Source organism: Natator depressus, chromosome 10, assembly GCF_965152275.1.
Source record: "Natator depressus isolate rNatDep1 chromosome 10, rNatDep2.hap1, whole genome shotgun sequence".
Lineage (NCBI taxonomy): Eukaryota > Metazoa > Chordata > Testudines > Cheloniidae > Natator > Natator depressus.
The window spans coordinates 59076463-59090785 of NC_134243.1; the positions used below are offsets into that span (position 1 = coordinate 59076463).

At 35.9% G+C, this 14323-nt stretch overlaps 1 protein-coding gene across 2 annotated transcripts in view; it reads left to right on the top strand.

The window, feature by feature from the left end:
* The window catches only part of NEDD4 (NEDD4 E3 ubiquitin protein ligase), a 125284-nt gene extending 112734 nt beyond the window's left edge, over window positions 1-12550 (top strand). For both annotated transcript variants that reach the window (XM_074966301.1, XM_074966300.1), the window contains 11 exons: window positions 2145-2374; window positions 3030-3151; window positions 3250-3320; window positions 6039-6134; window positions 7272-7345; window positions 7519-7579; window positions 9080-9139; window positions 9223-9330; window positions 9965-10061; window positions 10610-10682; window positions 10772-12550. In XM_074966301.1, the coding sequence (XP_074822402.1) occupies window positions 2145-2374; window positions 3030-3151; window positions 3250-3320; window positions 6039-6134; window positions 7272-7345; window positions 7519-7579; window positions 9080-9139; window positions 9223-9330; window positions 9965-10061; window positions 10610-10682; window positions 10772-10874 (1095 nt within the window). In that variant the 3' untranslated portion in view covers window positions 10875-12550. The remainder of the gene's footprint in view (window positions 1-2144; window positions 2375-3029; window positions 3152-3249; window positions 3321-6038; window positions 6135-7271; window positions 7346-7518; window positions 7580-9079; window positions 9140-9222; window positions 9331-9964; window positions 10062-10609; window positions 10683-10771) is intronic.
* The last annotated feature ends 1773 nt before the right edge of the window (window positions 12551-14323 follow it).

The window sequence follows — 14323 nt, forward strand, 5'->3', positions numbered from 1 at the left end:
AACTCCCTGGTGGTCATGATCTCCCTCCTCCCCCATCGCTACCAGCTCTGTCTTTGTAAATGTGGACTAAGGGCTTATCTATACAGTTTGGCACTATGGACTAGAGAGATGTTGATACAGCAATATGTTAATGTGCACTTGGGAACTTTTGGTTTGTGCCATCAGGGATGACATGGGCCATTTAATGCAACATTTTGGTGCATTTTAGAATTCACATCCGTCTAGTGCACTTTGCCACACTGCGTAGACAAGCCATAAGCTAGGGACTGCATTGAAAATGACTGAACTTACTGTACGTGATCTGTTGAGAACTGGAAAAACATAATGTGAAGAAATTTTGGTGTGCCATCTGGCATCAGGGCACTTGGTTTGATATCCATACTAGGCATATCATTACCTGTACTCCTTGTGACACTGAATGCTGGTGACTCTGTATGCTGCACTATACCAGAGGGGAGATATTGGAAGAACTTTGGAACAGCATCACTTAATGGTGCTTGCTACCATTCAATTTAGGAATGCAGCTGGTTAGATCATAGATAGTATGGCCTAATCATCAACAAAATATTGAATATTTAATATTGGGACCTAGGATCAAGATTTTAGAGGGACTCAGCAATGAAGACTGAGTATATTTAGTCCATCATTGATTAATATAGTGTAACTTGAAATTCTTACTGTTTCAATAAATAGTTAACATTGAAAAATTGGAGGGAGTTCAGAAAAGAGCTACAAAAATTATTCAAAGTGTGGAAAACATGCCTGATAGATTTAGCTTCTTAAATTTCTCACTGCTTAATTTATCCAAGAGACAGTTCAGAGGTTACTTGATCGCTGTCTACAAGTACGTATATAAAGAAGAGATTTCTGATAGTAGATAATTGTTTAGTACAAAAAGGCATAATGATATCCAGTGGTTGGAAGATGCAACTAGACAACTCAGACTAGAGAGAAGGCACATTTTTTTAACTGTGAGGGTAACTAACCATTGGAGCAACTTACCTAGGGATATGGTGGATTCTCCACTATTTAATTATTTTCAATCAAGATTGGATATCTTTCTCGCAGATATTGTGTAGCTCAAACAGAAGTTATGGGCTTGATTGCAGAAATTATTGGGGATGGTTCTCTGACCATTATTATGCAGAAGTCAGACTAGATGATCATAATAGTCCTTTCTGGCCTTAAAATCTCATAATATTTACCACAAGACAAAAGTTACACATGTTCAAAGCAAAAGTATTGTATGGATTATGAGCATGAAGCAAAAATGAGTGGAAAGAACAAAAGCTGACATGCAAATAATATTAAAGAACGTATGCAGAGTGGCCAACCAGAACATGTGTTTTATATCCGTATGAAAATTTTAGGTTAGACATGTACTTCACTTGTAAAAACGAATAACTTCCCCAACATTTCAAGCTTATGTTTTCTGAACAGAAAAGCATCTTGAAGAAATTCTACATTTGGTAAACTTCATTCTGTTATGTGCACCTGGTCTAGCAAACCCAGACTGCATTTTATACAGCATGATCCTAATCTAGGAAGTGATAGTGAGCTCAACCATGCAACATAATCATATCAGTTTGTGACAATCATATTCCTTAAGAATGAAATAAAATGTTCACTGTTAGTCTTCTTAATCACCACAAACTTGATTATTTATGTAATAATATGCGCCTGGATGCCATATGCAAAAGGAGAGGAAGATCTTAGGGGCAGTGGACTAGAAATTGGAATAAATAAATAGAAAAAGTCTATGAGCAAAATGCTTTATGACTGCAGATGAAATTAAAATGTTTGGGGTTAATCTTAAACACATGATGTAATTACTGTACAGTATTAAAGCATTCTACACTTTGAGCATCTGCTTTGTTGTTGAAAGGATATCAAACACAGTAAGCATTTATTTTAACATATGACTTCCTTAATGGGGAGTAGAACTTGGTGTACAAATCTCTCCATGCTGGTTAAATCTTCTGAAAATAGCCATTTTTTCAACCATGTTATGTTGCATATCCACAGAACATACTATTGAAATAAAGTGACATGCATGTCATCTTTTGACTTTGCCTTATTGAATTTTGCATGGCCAAGTGCAGTGTTGATTATTCAGTTCTCCTATTTTTCCTATTCCTTTTCAGAGTGATATTCCAAACAGATTTGAAATGAAACTTCACCGTACAACAATCCTTGAAGATTCTTACAGAAGAATTATAGCTGTAAAGAGAGCAGATTTCCTTAAAGCAAGACTCTGGATTGAGTTTGATGGTGAAAAAGGCTTAGATTATGGAGGAGTGGCCAGAGAATGGTTCTTCCTTCTCTCTAAAGAAATGTTTAATCCCTATTATGGATTGTTTGAATATTCTGCCACGTAAGTAAAAAAGAAAATGCAAGTTGGGGAAAGTAGCTTCAGTTTAATCTCTAACATAAACTGAAAATAATAACAACTTTTGCAGCATTTAAGGAAGTTTTTTGGTACATAGTACTGTTGGCTCAGCAAGAGAACATTGTGCTGTCCCAGAAACCATAGTCCTATATTTTGCTGACAGTCTGAAATGAACCTTCGTATTCTTTGTACAGACAAATGTCAGTTTGCAGCCAATGTCTCTGTTCCTATAATTTTTTCACATTCATGATTGGCTATATATTTAGAACAAACACGATAGCATTTCTTCTTGAATTAATGCATGTGTCCATTCTCACTTTACAGAAATGACTGAACAAATTTTGTAAAATAAGAGGGAGTTAACGATAACAAACAAAACACACAGGGTAAAACCCTGATCCCATTAAAATAATTTTACCATTTGCTTCAGTGGGGCCATGACTTCACTGATAGTTTCTATTAGTGTTTCAAAATTTCAGGCCTACTAAATTTAGTTGCCTGCACTGAACATGATTTTAATATTAAACTACTAACTGTATAAACCACGTGTTTTTAAGAGAGATACTAAGATTTCTTTCAGATCATTTGCTGTGGTAATTGTTCATGCAAAATTTTGCAAGTGGTGTTTTCCTCCTCTTAGGGATAACTACACTCTGCAGATCAATCCAAACTCTGGATTGTGCAATGAAGATCATCTCTCATACTTCAAGTTTATAGGACGTGTAGCTGGAATGGCCGTTTACCATGGCAAGCTACTGGATGGTTAGTATTTGTTCTTCATAATACAGTATGCAGATCAATATTGTGTTTTGAATTTGATTTATCTAACTTGAATACTCTTTACTCTTTCCTCTTTCAAGGCTTTTTTATTCGACCTTTTTATAAGATGATGCTTCAAAAACCAATAACACTTCAAGATATGGAATCTGTGGTATGTCAATTCTGCTGCCGTTATGCATGTTACATTTTAATATTTACACTAAAAGTTTTTGAATACTAAATATTTAAAACAAATGTACAATTTGAATCTTTAGCTCCTTGCTTTTTAAAACAAAATACTACGGGTAAAATTTTCATAGATGTTGAAGTGGTTTAGAAGCCTGAGGTCCACAAAAAGTCACTGGGTCCTAGGCTGCTAACTCATTTAAGCTCTCTTGAAAACTTTACTCTAAACCATCTGTGATGTTCACTTAAATTATTTCTAGGACAGCAATGTTGTTTAATGTCTTATCACAAAGGACCAAGAGTTGGGTTTCCTGTCTTTTTCCTAGTTCACTACTAATTTTCTGCCGTATGATTATCGAAAGCAGTATATACCTTCCACACCAGGATATTGGGTAGCTTAATTAATACAAAGTATTCTGAGATCCTTAAAATAAATGTCATAAATGCAAAGTGTTATCTTTTATTACAGTTTTTGTTCCCATAGTACTAAAGGTCTTGCATTAAATTTTCACCCCTTTGAGGTTCCGTCTTTGGGAACCAGATGCCACATTATGGAAAATGTTGTTCCAGTGACAGCATCTGGATTGTTGATGGGCCCCATCTAGAACAGTTGTTTTAGAGTATTCTGTTTAGAATATGCTATTCAGTGCCACTGTTCTTTTCTGTAATGTATACAGTTAATATAAATAGACCACATTGGAATCTTTCTGTTCTGACAGTAACAAAGATCTTGCTTTAAAATTTTACCCTTAATGGGATTCCATCTTTTTTTGTACTGTTGCATCCTCTGAATGCTTTACGTTCTCAGACCCTTTATAGTTATGCCGAGCAATATAGGAGAGAAGAATACTCCAGAGAAGTCTAAAATATAAGGTCACAACAATGTGTACAAAACATCTTATCACCATCTTATGTTATATCAGCACTGAAGATATTTCAGGACTTCAATTTTAAACTTTTTTTAACCTATGTTTCTTCTCTGAGTGTTCATCTACACAGATTTCATTCTTGGTGTGCACGTGAAATTGGATTCTTTTGAATAGCAGTGTGTCTCGAGTGTGTACCTGTGCCCACGGCCAGGATCACGGCAGGCTCTGATTCCCACCCCCTCCTCCTGAGCTGGTGACAGAGAGCCTCTCCTAGGGCTCCATCCTCCAGAAGTTTTAAGGTAGAGTCCCATACCAATCCCTTGGCATGCAAATCCAAGTTGACATCAACTGTCCTTTCCTATTCCAAGAACTTCGTTGCTGCCGAAATCTCTAGGAAGACAGTCTTGGTGCCAAATATAGTGATACCACGGTTGCCAGCACCGTCCACGTAGGCACTGGAAGTCATGGCATTAAGCACTCCCATACTAAGACCCCTTTCCTCAGCATATACTACCTGCTGTCTACGTCAGCACTACTACCATATGTGGTACCAAGATCTTCCTGTGGCACTGGGATTCTCCTTTCATTGAGAGGCTACGGGAGGTCATTACTAAACCACCCACCCAAGCTTCCAGATCAGATGCTGGTTTTGGTAAGGCTGTTCTACAGTCTATAATTAGGCGTCCACTTCCCCATGTAGTGCTGTGGCAATTGCTTGTTACTTGCCAACAGTGGAATCCATAGACAGTCTTTCAGAGAATAAGAGAACTATTATTTACCTTAAAATAACTATGGTTCTTTGAGATGCGGTGTCCACCCAGATTCAATGACTTGTCCTCCTTCCCCACTGATTGGAGTCTTGCTCCTTTTGGATTCTTATTGGTGGTGTAAATGAGTGAGGGTTGCAGCTGCCACACCCTTTATGCCCTCACCTACAGCAAGGCAGAAGGTACTCAGGTCCCGGGCAACTCCCTGGACTCTTCTGTTCAAAAGAATCTGATCTCATTCACATGGGATATGTGCTTACCAAGAGTGGAACCTGTGGCAACAACAAATCTTGAACCACAGTCATTGTAAGGTAACTGACCATTCTATATCTTAACATCTAATAAAGCGTTTTCTGGCTAATTTCCAGAGTTTGATCATTTTGAGAATGAAAGACTAGTGACCAAATACTAACGGCAGCATCTAACTTTCTCAGGCTTGATCTACTTTTTCCAGATTTTTTTAGCTCACATAGCAAACTAGAAGATTCATATTTTGCAAGAGGTTTGAAAAGTTCTTCTACAGCAGGAGTACCTGCATGAAGACTGGAGAATCAAAGCAGTAGCCCAAACATACTCATATTTTAGAGTTTATCTAATCCTTCACCCCATGCCCATCTTGAATAGTACTTTAAACAGAGTACCCTCCTTTATTGGGAGGGAGTAACTTGTGGTGGTCAATACCCCATCCTGCTAATGGATAAGGAATGGTATTGAAATTGGCAAAGGAGGGAGTAGGGAGGATACTGGTTAAAGTGAATAAAAGAAAATACTTTATTCTTTGACCACATTCTTCTCCTTTGTTTTGAAATTTTACCGTCCAAAAAACAATGAGTTGTGCCTCACTTTTGAAGTACTCAAATGTAATTCCTTTGGTCTTCAGTGTTGAAGGAAGTGATTTGTCTCTGTGTGTTTAACCAGACAAATATAAGTAGTTACTCTGTTTACAATGAGTTTAATGAAGACCTCAGTCTTTATTCAGTTGGATTGGGTATAAATGTGGAACATGCTCTGTTTGTTTCAAGTAAGTCTTCTATACTTATTTATTAAGCATGCCACTTTCATTTTTAGGATAGTGAATATTACAATTCTCTGAGATGGATTCTTGAAAATGATCCAACAGAATTGGATCTCAGGTTTATTGTTGATGAAGAACTCTTTGGACAGGTTTGTATATTGATGTTTCGTCTATTCTACTTTACATTTGTACAGTGGAACTGAGTGGTTTTCTCTGTACAGTACTTAAAAATAGGATAATGTGATAAATACACATGCACTTCAGAATTGTGTTGGGCTGTTCACTCCTGCTTCTTCCTGTGGCTTGTACATGATCACTTAATGTTTTGCTAAAGTAGTTGTAATTTGAGAAATGACTGGGAAATGGCTGTTTCAGCAAAGCTTTTGACACAATAAATTGTTCTTTTGACTAAACAGCAGCTACCTCTTTAGAATACAGCTGTTGTGGTGAATACTTCTGCAGATTAAAATAAACATTCTAAAATGTCCTGTCACTTAAGTCTTAATGAAAGCTGCATCCTTGTGATGGTTCTAGAAGTGCTGGAAATGAATAGAGCTATTTTTAAAAAATACTGTTAGAAGTAGGTTCCCTTGACAAGTGTGACCATACTTTTTTGAGTTACACAAGCAAAACTATGGAACAAACTTTTTTATGTCAGTGGAGGAAATCTGTGCAGGACTTAAGTAATGTGGATCTACCACTGGTCTTGCACAGAAATCCCAGTTTACAATGATTAACCAGATATAAGCACACTAGTAGGTTTTATGGTTCTATGGGGGCATGGCCTTAAAGTAATTAAGATTGCAAGACAGGAAAATAAAAATCTAGATGTGTAACAGGCTGAAAACTCAGGCTGTATACTGAGGTTCTGGTAATACTAAACCACTGTGTAGCGGATGTGTGTGTCAGTGCTCTGCTCACCAAAAATGCTGTAACTGTTTTGTAGGTGTTTTTCTAAGAAATCTTGAGGAAAAAGTTTGGCTCATTGCAAGTGCAGATTGTGAAGTTAGTAAAAATATACAGTATTACCGAAAACTTCTGTGCACACTTAGTGATTTACTGTACTTGAGTCAGATAACTGAGCTGTTACATTGCAATCTGGCACCACTGAATTGTGTATGTATGTGTAATATAAAAAAGGTATTTATTCAGGTGGCATGAGAGAGTGGTGCTATCTGTCATAGTTTTCAGATTCTTGAAGAATTAAAGTGAATTAAAAATACTTAATATTTAAACTTGTATTCTGTTGAGCACATACTTTGTGTAAAAGTATGTTTCTTGTTTAGACCCATCAACATGAGCTGAAAAGTGGTGGATCAGAAATAGTTGTCACCAACAAGAACAAGCGAGACTACATTCAGTAAGTAGTTGGACAGTCTATGGAATATACCTCACCTCATTCCAGTTTCTCTAAATACAGGGTGGTCTTGGTATTTTGTGTTTCGTTGAGCTTCTGATTGTCTTGCAGCAAGCTGTAGCCTTGACTTGGTATGTGCATTGTTTGTACTTCAAATATTCAGTTTTATTTTACAGTCTTGTAATTCAATGGAGATTTGTGAGCAGAGTCCAGAAGCAGATGGCTGCCTTTAAAGAGGTATTAATTTCTAAATACACTGTATCTTTTAAAAATTTTCATACCCAATATTAAGAAAAATCTTTTGTAACACAACATCAAGATTCACAGGCTAGGTTGCTATGACTGTAAAAGAGGCAGAGCAATCAGATATTTAATGGTGTATGGTTTCAGCTCTGAATTACTTTAATGATGCAGCACTATTGTTAAAACACTTATCAGCTTTTTCATTATCAATCTCCCGTCACATGCCTAAAAATTAACTTATTGTCCAATCCTGAACAATCCTAGTTGAAATACAAATGATTTTTTTTACAAATTCTGAAATCATTTTTTATGGTTTTAAGTAACAAAAGTGTAAATAAAATTAAGTTTACTGGAATTAAGTGACTTTAACTAATTTTTCTCCTCTTTATACAAATGACACTCTGTAAATCACTAGTTCAGTGGTTCCCAAACTGGTTTTGTGAATCATTGATGGTCCATGAAGAGCTAGCTGGTCACACAATGTTGGCTTTCCTGACTTTCCAACTGCTAAACACTTAGGCTAATAAGCAGATACATATACTTTTCCATGTGTAGGAAATTACTATACTTGCCACAGTACAGTAATTGCCACAGGGATGTTGTGATTGTGAATGGACAGGGCAGGAGGAGCAGAAGTCTCAGTAATAAGGTGGGAGAGGAGCTGGTGAATGAGCTGGTCTTCTCAGATTCGGCCTGCTCTTTTTAAAACAAAAAAACACCCTGTACCCTATGAGCAAATTAAAGCCCTGCATTATTACAAAGTTTGTGTGGTTTTCAGTAAATAAGGATGACACTGACTGATTGATGAGCATAAATATTCAACAGCTGTCTCATTGACTGAGCATATTCTATCCTGTTCATTGAATGAAGCAGGAGTCCTGTGGAAAAAAATTTAATGGAATTAGACTAGCATAATGAATATGCACAAGGGAGCAGAAATTTTTATCCAACAGAAGTAGAATCGAGATTTCTGGATTCTATTCCTGGTTCTGGGTCTCCCATGGAAGACACTTAGATTCTGTTTGGGGCTTTGCCAGAATTGACTATGTGCAACTTTCCAGATCCTTCATTATATCCTCTGTGAAATGGGAGAAATTATTTGAGCTTCCAAAGTCAGGAATATAAGGCCTTGACCTATATTCATGGATAAAAATGGACAGAAGTGGTAATGTCAGCATAAGCATGCCCGGTGTAGCTGGAACAACATTGAAACTGTTTCAGTTTGCATTGGAAGCCAAATCTGTTTCCAGCATTCCCCAGGAATGATGGAACAAAGTTTTCATACAGCCACCTTTGCACCCTGCCCTCTCAGGATCTGCATGAAGTACAGCTTAGCCAGACCCAAAATTGTGGCCAGGTGTGTTTGAAAACAGTGCTGTATTTAATGTAATGCCTTGCCTGTAGCTCTTGGAACGTGGAGATCTAACTCTTAATGGGTGGGAGGGGCAGTTTAAAATATAACTTGGTTTTCAGCATTTTTTTCCTATATTTTAGGGGTTTTTTGAACTAATATCACAAGATCTAATCAAAATTTTTGATGAAAATGAACTAGAGGTAAGTGTATCATAGAACAGGAAACAAATTCTATTGGAACCATATTTTGTTGACTTACATTTTGGTATTTCTCATTTGTGTAGTTACTAATGTGTGGACTGGGAGATGTGGATGTGGCTGACTGGAAGCTATATACAAAATACAAAAATGGCTACAGCATAAATCACCAAGTTATACAGTGGTTTTGGAAGGTAACAACAAGCTCTAACTTACTATTTATGCAAAAATCTACATTTTTAAAACTGCTGTTTATCAGCTATACAGATGTATTATTTGTTTAATAGAAAAAAGTGTATATTTGTACATGAAAGCTACAAACAGGGAACATAAGAACTAGAAATGATGCATGTTTAGGAATATAATACAGTATTGATATGTATCCCCTTCAAAAAGCTGTATAGGCTGCTAGGGTTAAATACACTCCCTGTAGCTATTCGGGCATAATTACACTAAAGAGGTATTAAACTCTTGAGTTTAAGTTACAGGAATCTGGCTGCTTGTTTTATAACATCAACAAACTTCAAAGAAAGTAGGGGCCAAATGTGGGAGGGAAGTATTTTAATTGCCTTCTGAGTCAGTAACCCTACTGTTACTGTGCTACTAACTAATTGAAGGTGAAAAAAGATTCAACCAAAATATGTAGACTTCATGGCTTTTAACAGCATGCAGAGAAATAAGTTGTATTTATTATAGAAAATAACAAGAATTAGGCTACCCTTCAGATGTAGAAAAATAAATAGTGTATCACATAAAATTGATAACCAGTGTAACATTAAAAAATTGAACTCTTTCAACTAAGTCTTTAAATATAATTGCCCTGTACAGGCAGTGTTAATGATGGATTCTGAGAAGCGAATAAGATTACTTCAGTTTGTCACTGGCACATCCCGTGTACCTATGAATGGATTTGCTGAGTTGTATGGTGAGTTCTTATAGTGCCATTCTCCCAACTTAACTGGGCTAATCAACATAAAGAACCTGCTTTTCAAACTGTCATGATGATTCACCATTTGACTTGAACCATATGCCTATTACATATCAATTTAACTGTTTAAACACAATTGCATTTTTTTTAAGTAGCAATTTGTAACTAGTTAGAAGTATCATTTAACCACACATGGACAAGATGTAGTAATATATATCAGTATGAAAATTGTTCCTTGTAGAGCATTGATCTATCAGCTACTACTGCTATAAATATGCACCCTTAGACTTCAGTATTGGTGTATAAAAAAATCTCTTGCAGTAAATGTGTATCCAGAAATATTTAGAAAGAAATCATTGGAACATACACACACTGCCTTTGAGTCATGTGTACAACATCCACTGATATCAGAAGTTCTACCACAAAACTAGAGCAATATATTGAAAAGACTTAAATCTCCAAAAAAAAAAAAAAAAAAAAAAAAGGCAAGGGAGAGAGAGACTCACAGAATGGAATGAATCTCAAAGCATTACTTCTTCCTGTAGGTTCAAATGGACCACAGTTGTTTACAGTTGAACAGTGGGGCACCCCAGAAAAACTGCCAAGAGCTCATACCTGGTAAATATTCTCTTAACTTATGTAGATTTTCATGTGTTCAGAAGTAACTTTGATCACAAAAACTTAAGAGCTTTCTTCCTTTTTTTCAGTTTTAACCGCTTGGATTTGCCTCCATATGAGTCATTTGAAGATTTATGGGACAAACTTCTGATAGCAATTGAAAATACTCAGGGTTTTGATGGGGTTGATTAGGCCATTCAACATGCTATGTTGTTTCAGTGCTGCCATTTCTTTTTAAGGGTTTACAAACCATTTAAATATTTCCAGGGAACCTACTGTTGCATTCAGTTATTTGGCTATTGAACTTTCATAGTGTAATTTGTAAAACAAATAAGTGTTAAAAATTCACCAACTCAAATACATTTTGCCATTTTCAGTAATGCGTATTTTATTAGTGGCTACAAAATGTACAGTGAGTAGCTTAACCCCACCAATGCCTCAAAGAGTAAAATGTCTTTCAACAATTACCTCTTCTACAGTATTTGCCAGATTGTCCTGCATTAAACTACTGAAAGTAAAACTGTGAAACAATGTTTGCGAGTGTACATTTGAAACATTGCTGCTCTTTTGAAGAGTAACTGAAATGATTAAACAGTTTGAGGAAATTCAGTATAATGCAATATCCTATTTTGTGCTGCTTCAGGCTGTTTGACAGATCTGCCCAAAGCACCTTATTATTTAGTATATTGGGTAAAACATTGGAAAGCATTTGCATTTCTTACTCACGTCAGCTTGCAGAATATTGACTGACTTATATAAGGTTTTTTAAGAATTCTGTTTCTGGCTTGCTTTTGTTAAAATACAGTTTTGACAAAACCAAGAACTTTTGTAAGACACACTTGAGTAGCATATTTCTGAATTGTAATAAGAAATTATATTCTTTTGTCTGAATTCATATGCTACCGTTCGTTTCTTGAGTTTTAATCACATTTTGATAAATGTTAACAATGGATAATGTTTTCAGTTCAGCCTTTTGCAACAAAATAAATCTTAAAGCAGAATTTGTCTGAATACCACAGAGTATTAGCTAAAATTGACAGTTAAATGCCTTTGTTATCCATTCTTGCAGTATTGCACAACAAAACAGTAAGGACATGTTTACAGGGTTTTATGGGCCAAATTCAGCCATCTGATATGTGCAAACTTCACTGACATCAATGGGAATTGGGCATATGAATCCAGGAGCAGAATTTGGCCCTATAATATGTTTACAGGTTATGCTCGTTTCTATAGCTGCATTTTTATATTTTTTATTTCTTCTCTGTTAGTCTAGAAACCAAATTTGTTAATACGGTATAACCAAAGTCCTAGCCAATAATGTGTAATTTATTGTAGGTTAGCTCTTCTTATAAACTTAGCTTGTTGTGTTTTGTACATGTGGATATTTTGATATGAGTGTCAGCACTGGTTATTTTGGCAAGTGCTGGTTAAAATGATTATCAAACTGAATTCTGAAAAATGTATAGGTTTACACACCTGGCTTGCTTTAATTTGAACATTTTGTTAACCAATATGATCTCTGAGGAAATTACAGTACATAGCTTTGGCCAGCAATTTTTTATTCAGTCACTGTCTTTTAAATATGCAAAAACAAAAGTGTAGATCATCTCTATAAAGACATGTAAATTATGTAACAAATATAATAGGTCTTAAGGGATATTTAAAATCCCACTTCGTTTTATTCTTCTTTAAATTGGTCTTTAATGCTGAGTATTACATGTAAATAAAAGTAACTTATACAAAATTCTGATAATCTAGATGCAGTTTTGTAAAACTTGGAATGATATATCAGTAAATCTGTATAGATTTGAATGTAGCAGTATTTGTTGCGTACTTTTAAAATATAAAATATTCACAAATAAAGATCCTGAAGCAGTAAATAAAAATTTATTCTAATAAAGAAATTGTGATTCATTGAATTCAAATTCAAGTCAAGAAGCTTAAAGAAGCACTTAGTTCTCAGTTCAGACTTGTTAATGTATTGAGAAGACCCTAGAGAAGACTTATGGAAGCACTGCTCTGCAGTGCTTTGACTGTCCTTCCCCATCCCCAAGATGTACACAAGTAACGTGGATGGATTTTTTTTTAAAAGGTCTAGATAATTTTCACCATTAATTGCCTGAGTAGGTATGGAAGCATTACTCACAGGAAGATTTTAGGGTGAAACTGTGGTTCCATTTAAGTTTTGTCACTGACTTTAATGGGACCAGGATTTAGTTAGCCCTTAACCTTAGAAGGATATTGGACTAAATGGACCAAAGTTCCGACCTCGTTTCACATTTTCTGGTCACATAAAAGAACACCATCTGTTTTGAACTTGAACAAAGTTTTAATACACACTATGGGAGCAGGAGCGACATCAAATTTAAACTTGTAGCAGATACTGCAGACCAAGAATGTGTAAGTGGCAATAAACTAAACTTAAATTAAAACATATATTATGTATTTAAATTTTCCATGTTGGTTTGGTATGGATTGGGTGCATTTGCCCAGAATGACACTTCAAAAATAATGACTTTTTAAAAAAAAAATACCTTCTCTTTTTGGATCCCTTTAGCAAAAAACAGCTACAATACTTGGCTCATACATTATAGCTGCTAATTGAACAATAACAAGGACCCTTTTTACTCTTTATTTTAAAAGTTACTGTTAAATAGCTCAGTTCCATCTGATATTTGTAAGTGTTGACACTGTTTTCACTATGTAAGTTACTATGACCATGTTTTCCACCCAGAAATTAGTTGACACAATGTATCAGACAGCAGATATTTTCTGCATATGTCTTAGGCCAGTGGTTCTCAACCAGGGGTACGTAAAGGTCTTTCAGGGGGTACATCAACTCATCTAGCTTTTTGCCTAGTTTTACAACAGGCTACATAAAAAGCATTAGCTAAGTCGGTACAAACTAAAATTTCATACAGACAGTGACTTTATACTGCTCTATATACTATACACTGTAAGTACAATATTTATATTCCAATGGATTTATTTTATTATTATTATAAGATAAAAATGAGAAAATAAGCAACTTTTCAGTAATAGTGTGCTATGACACTTGTTTGTATTTTGTCTGATTTTTGTAAGCGTCATTTTTAAGTGAGGTGGAATTTGGGGTACGCAAGACAAATCAGAGTCCTGAAAGGGGTTCAGTAGTCTGGAGAGGTTGAGAGCCATTGTCTTAGGCTGACAGTGTTTATGCATAGGCTTTGCTTTGACACTGGTTTATTTAATGAGACAATGTTGCAGGCAAGAAGTAGGACAGCTTCTTCCAGCACAGAAGTTCCAGCCTAGGAACCCAACATAGGATTTTTCCTGCAAGCCACTCTACTGCCTCTATCAAAGGTCAAGAGTTGCAGACATTCATGGAGCCAGTACTAACTCAGATGATGGTTATGGTGGTCTGAGCCTTAGGAAGCTCCCATACATGTGTCCCTAGTTGACTGTCCCCCCAGACCTGAATTTAGCCCCTTTCACCCGTGTGTCCTTCAGCCTCATTAGGCTCCCAAAAGGTGCTGGTGATCCAAGTGAAGGATGCAAACATCCTTGTTTGTTTCCTTGCTAGTTAAGCCTTTCACCAGAATGAATGTTACTTAATCCACAAAAGTAAGTGACTGAAGTGGTGGCTGTTCTTGGCATAGTTA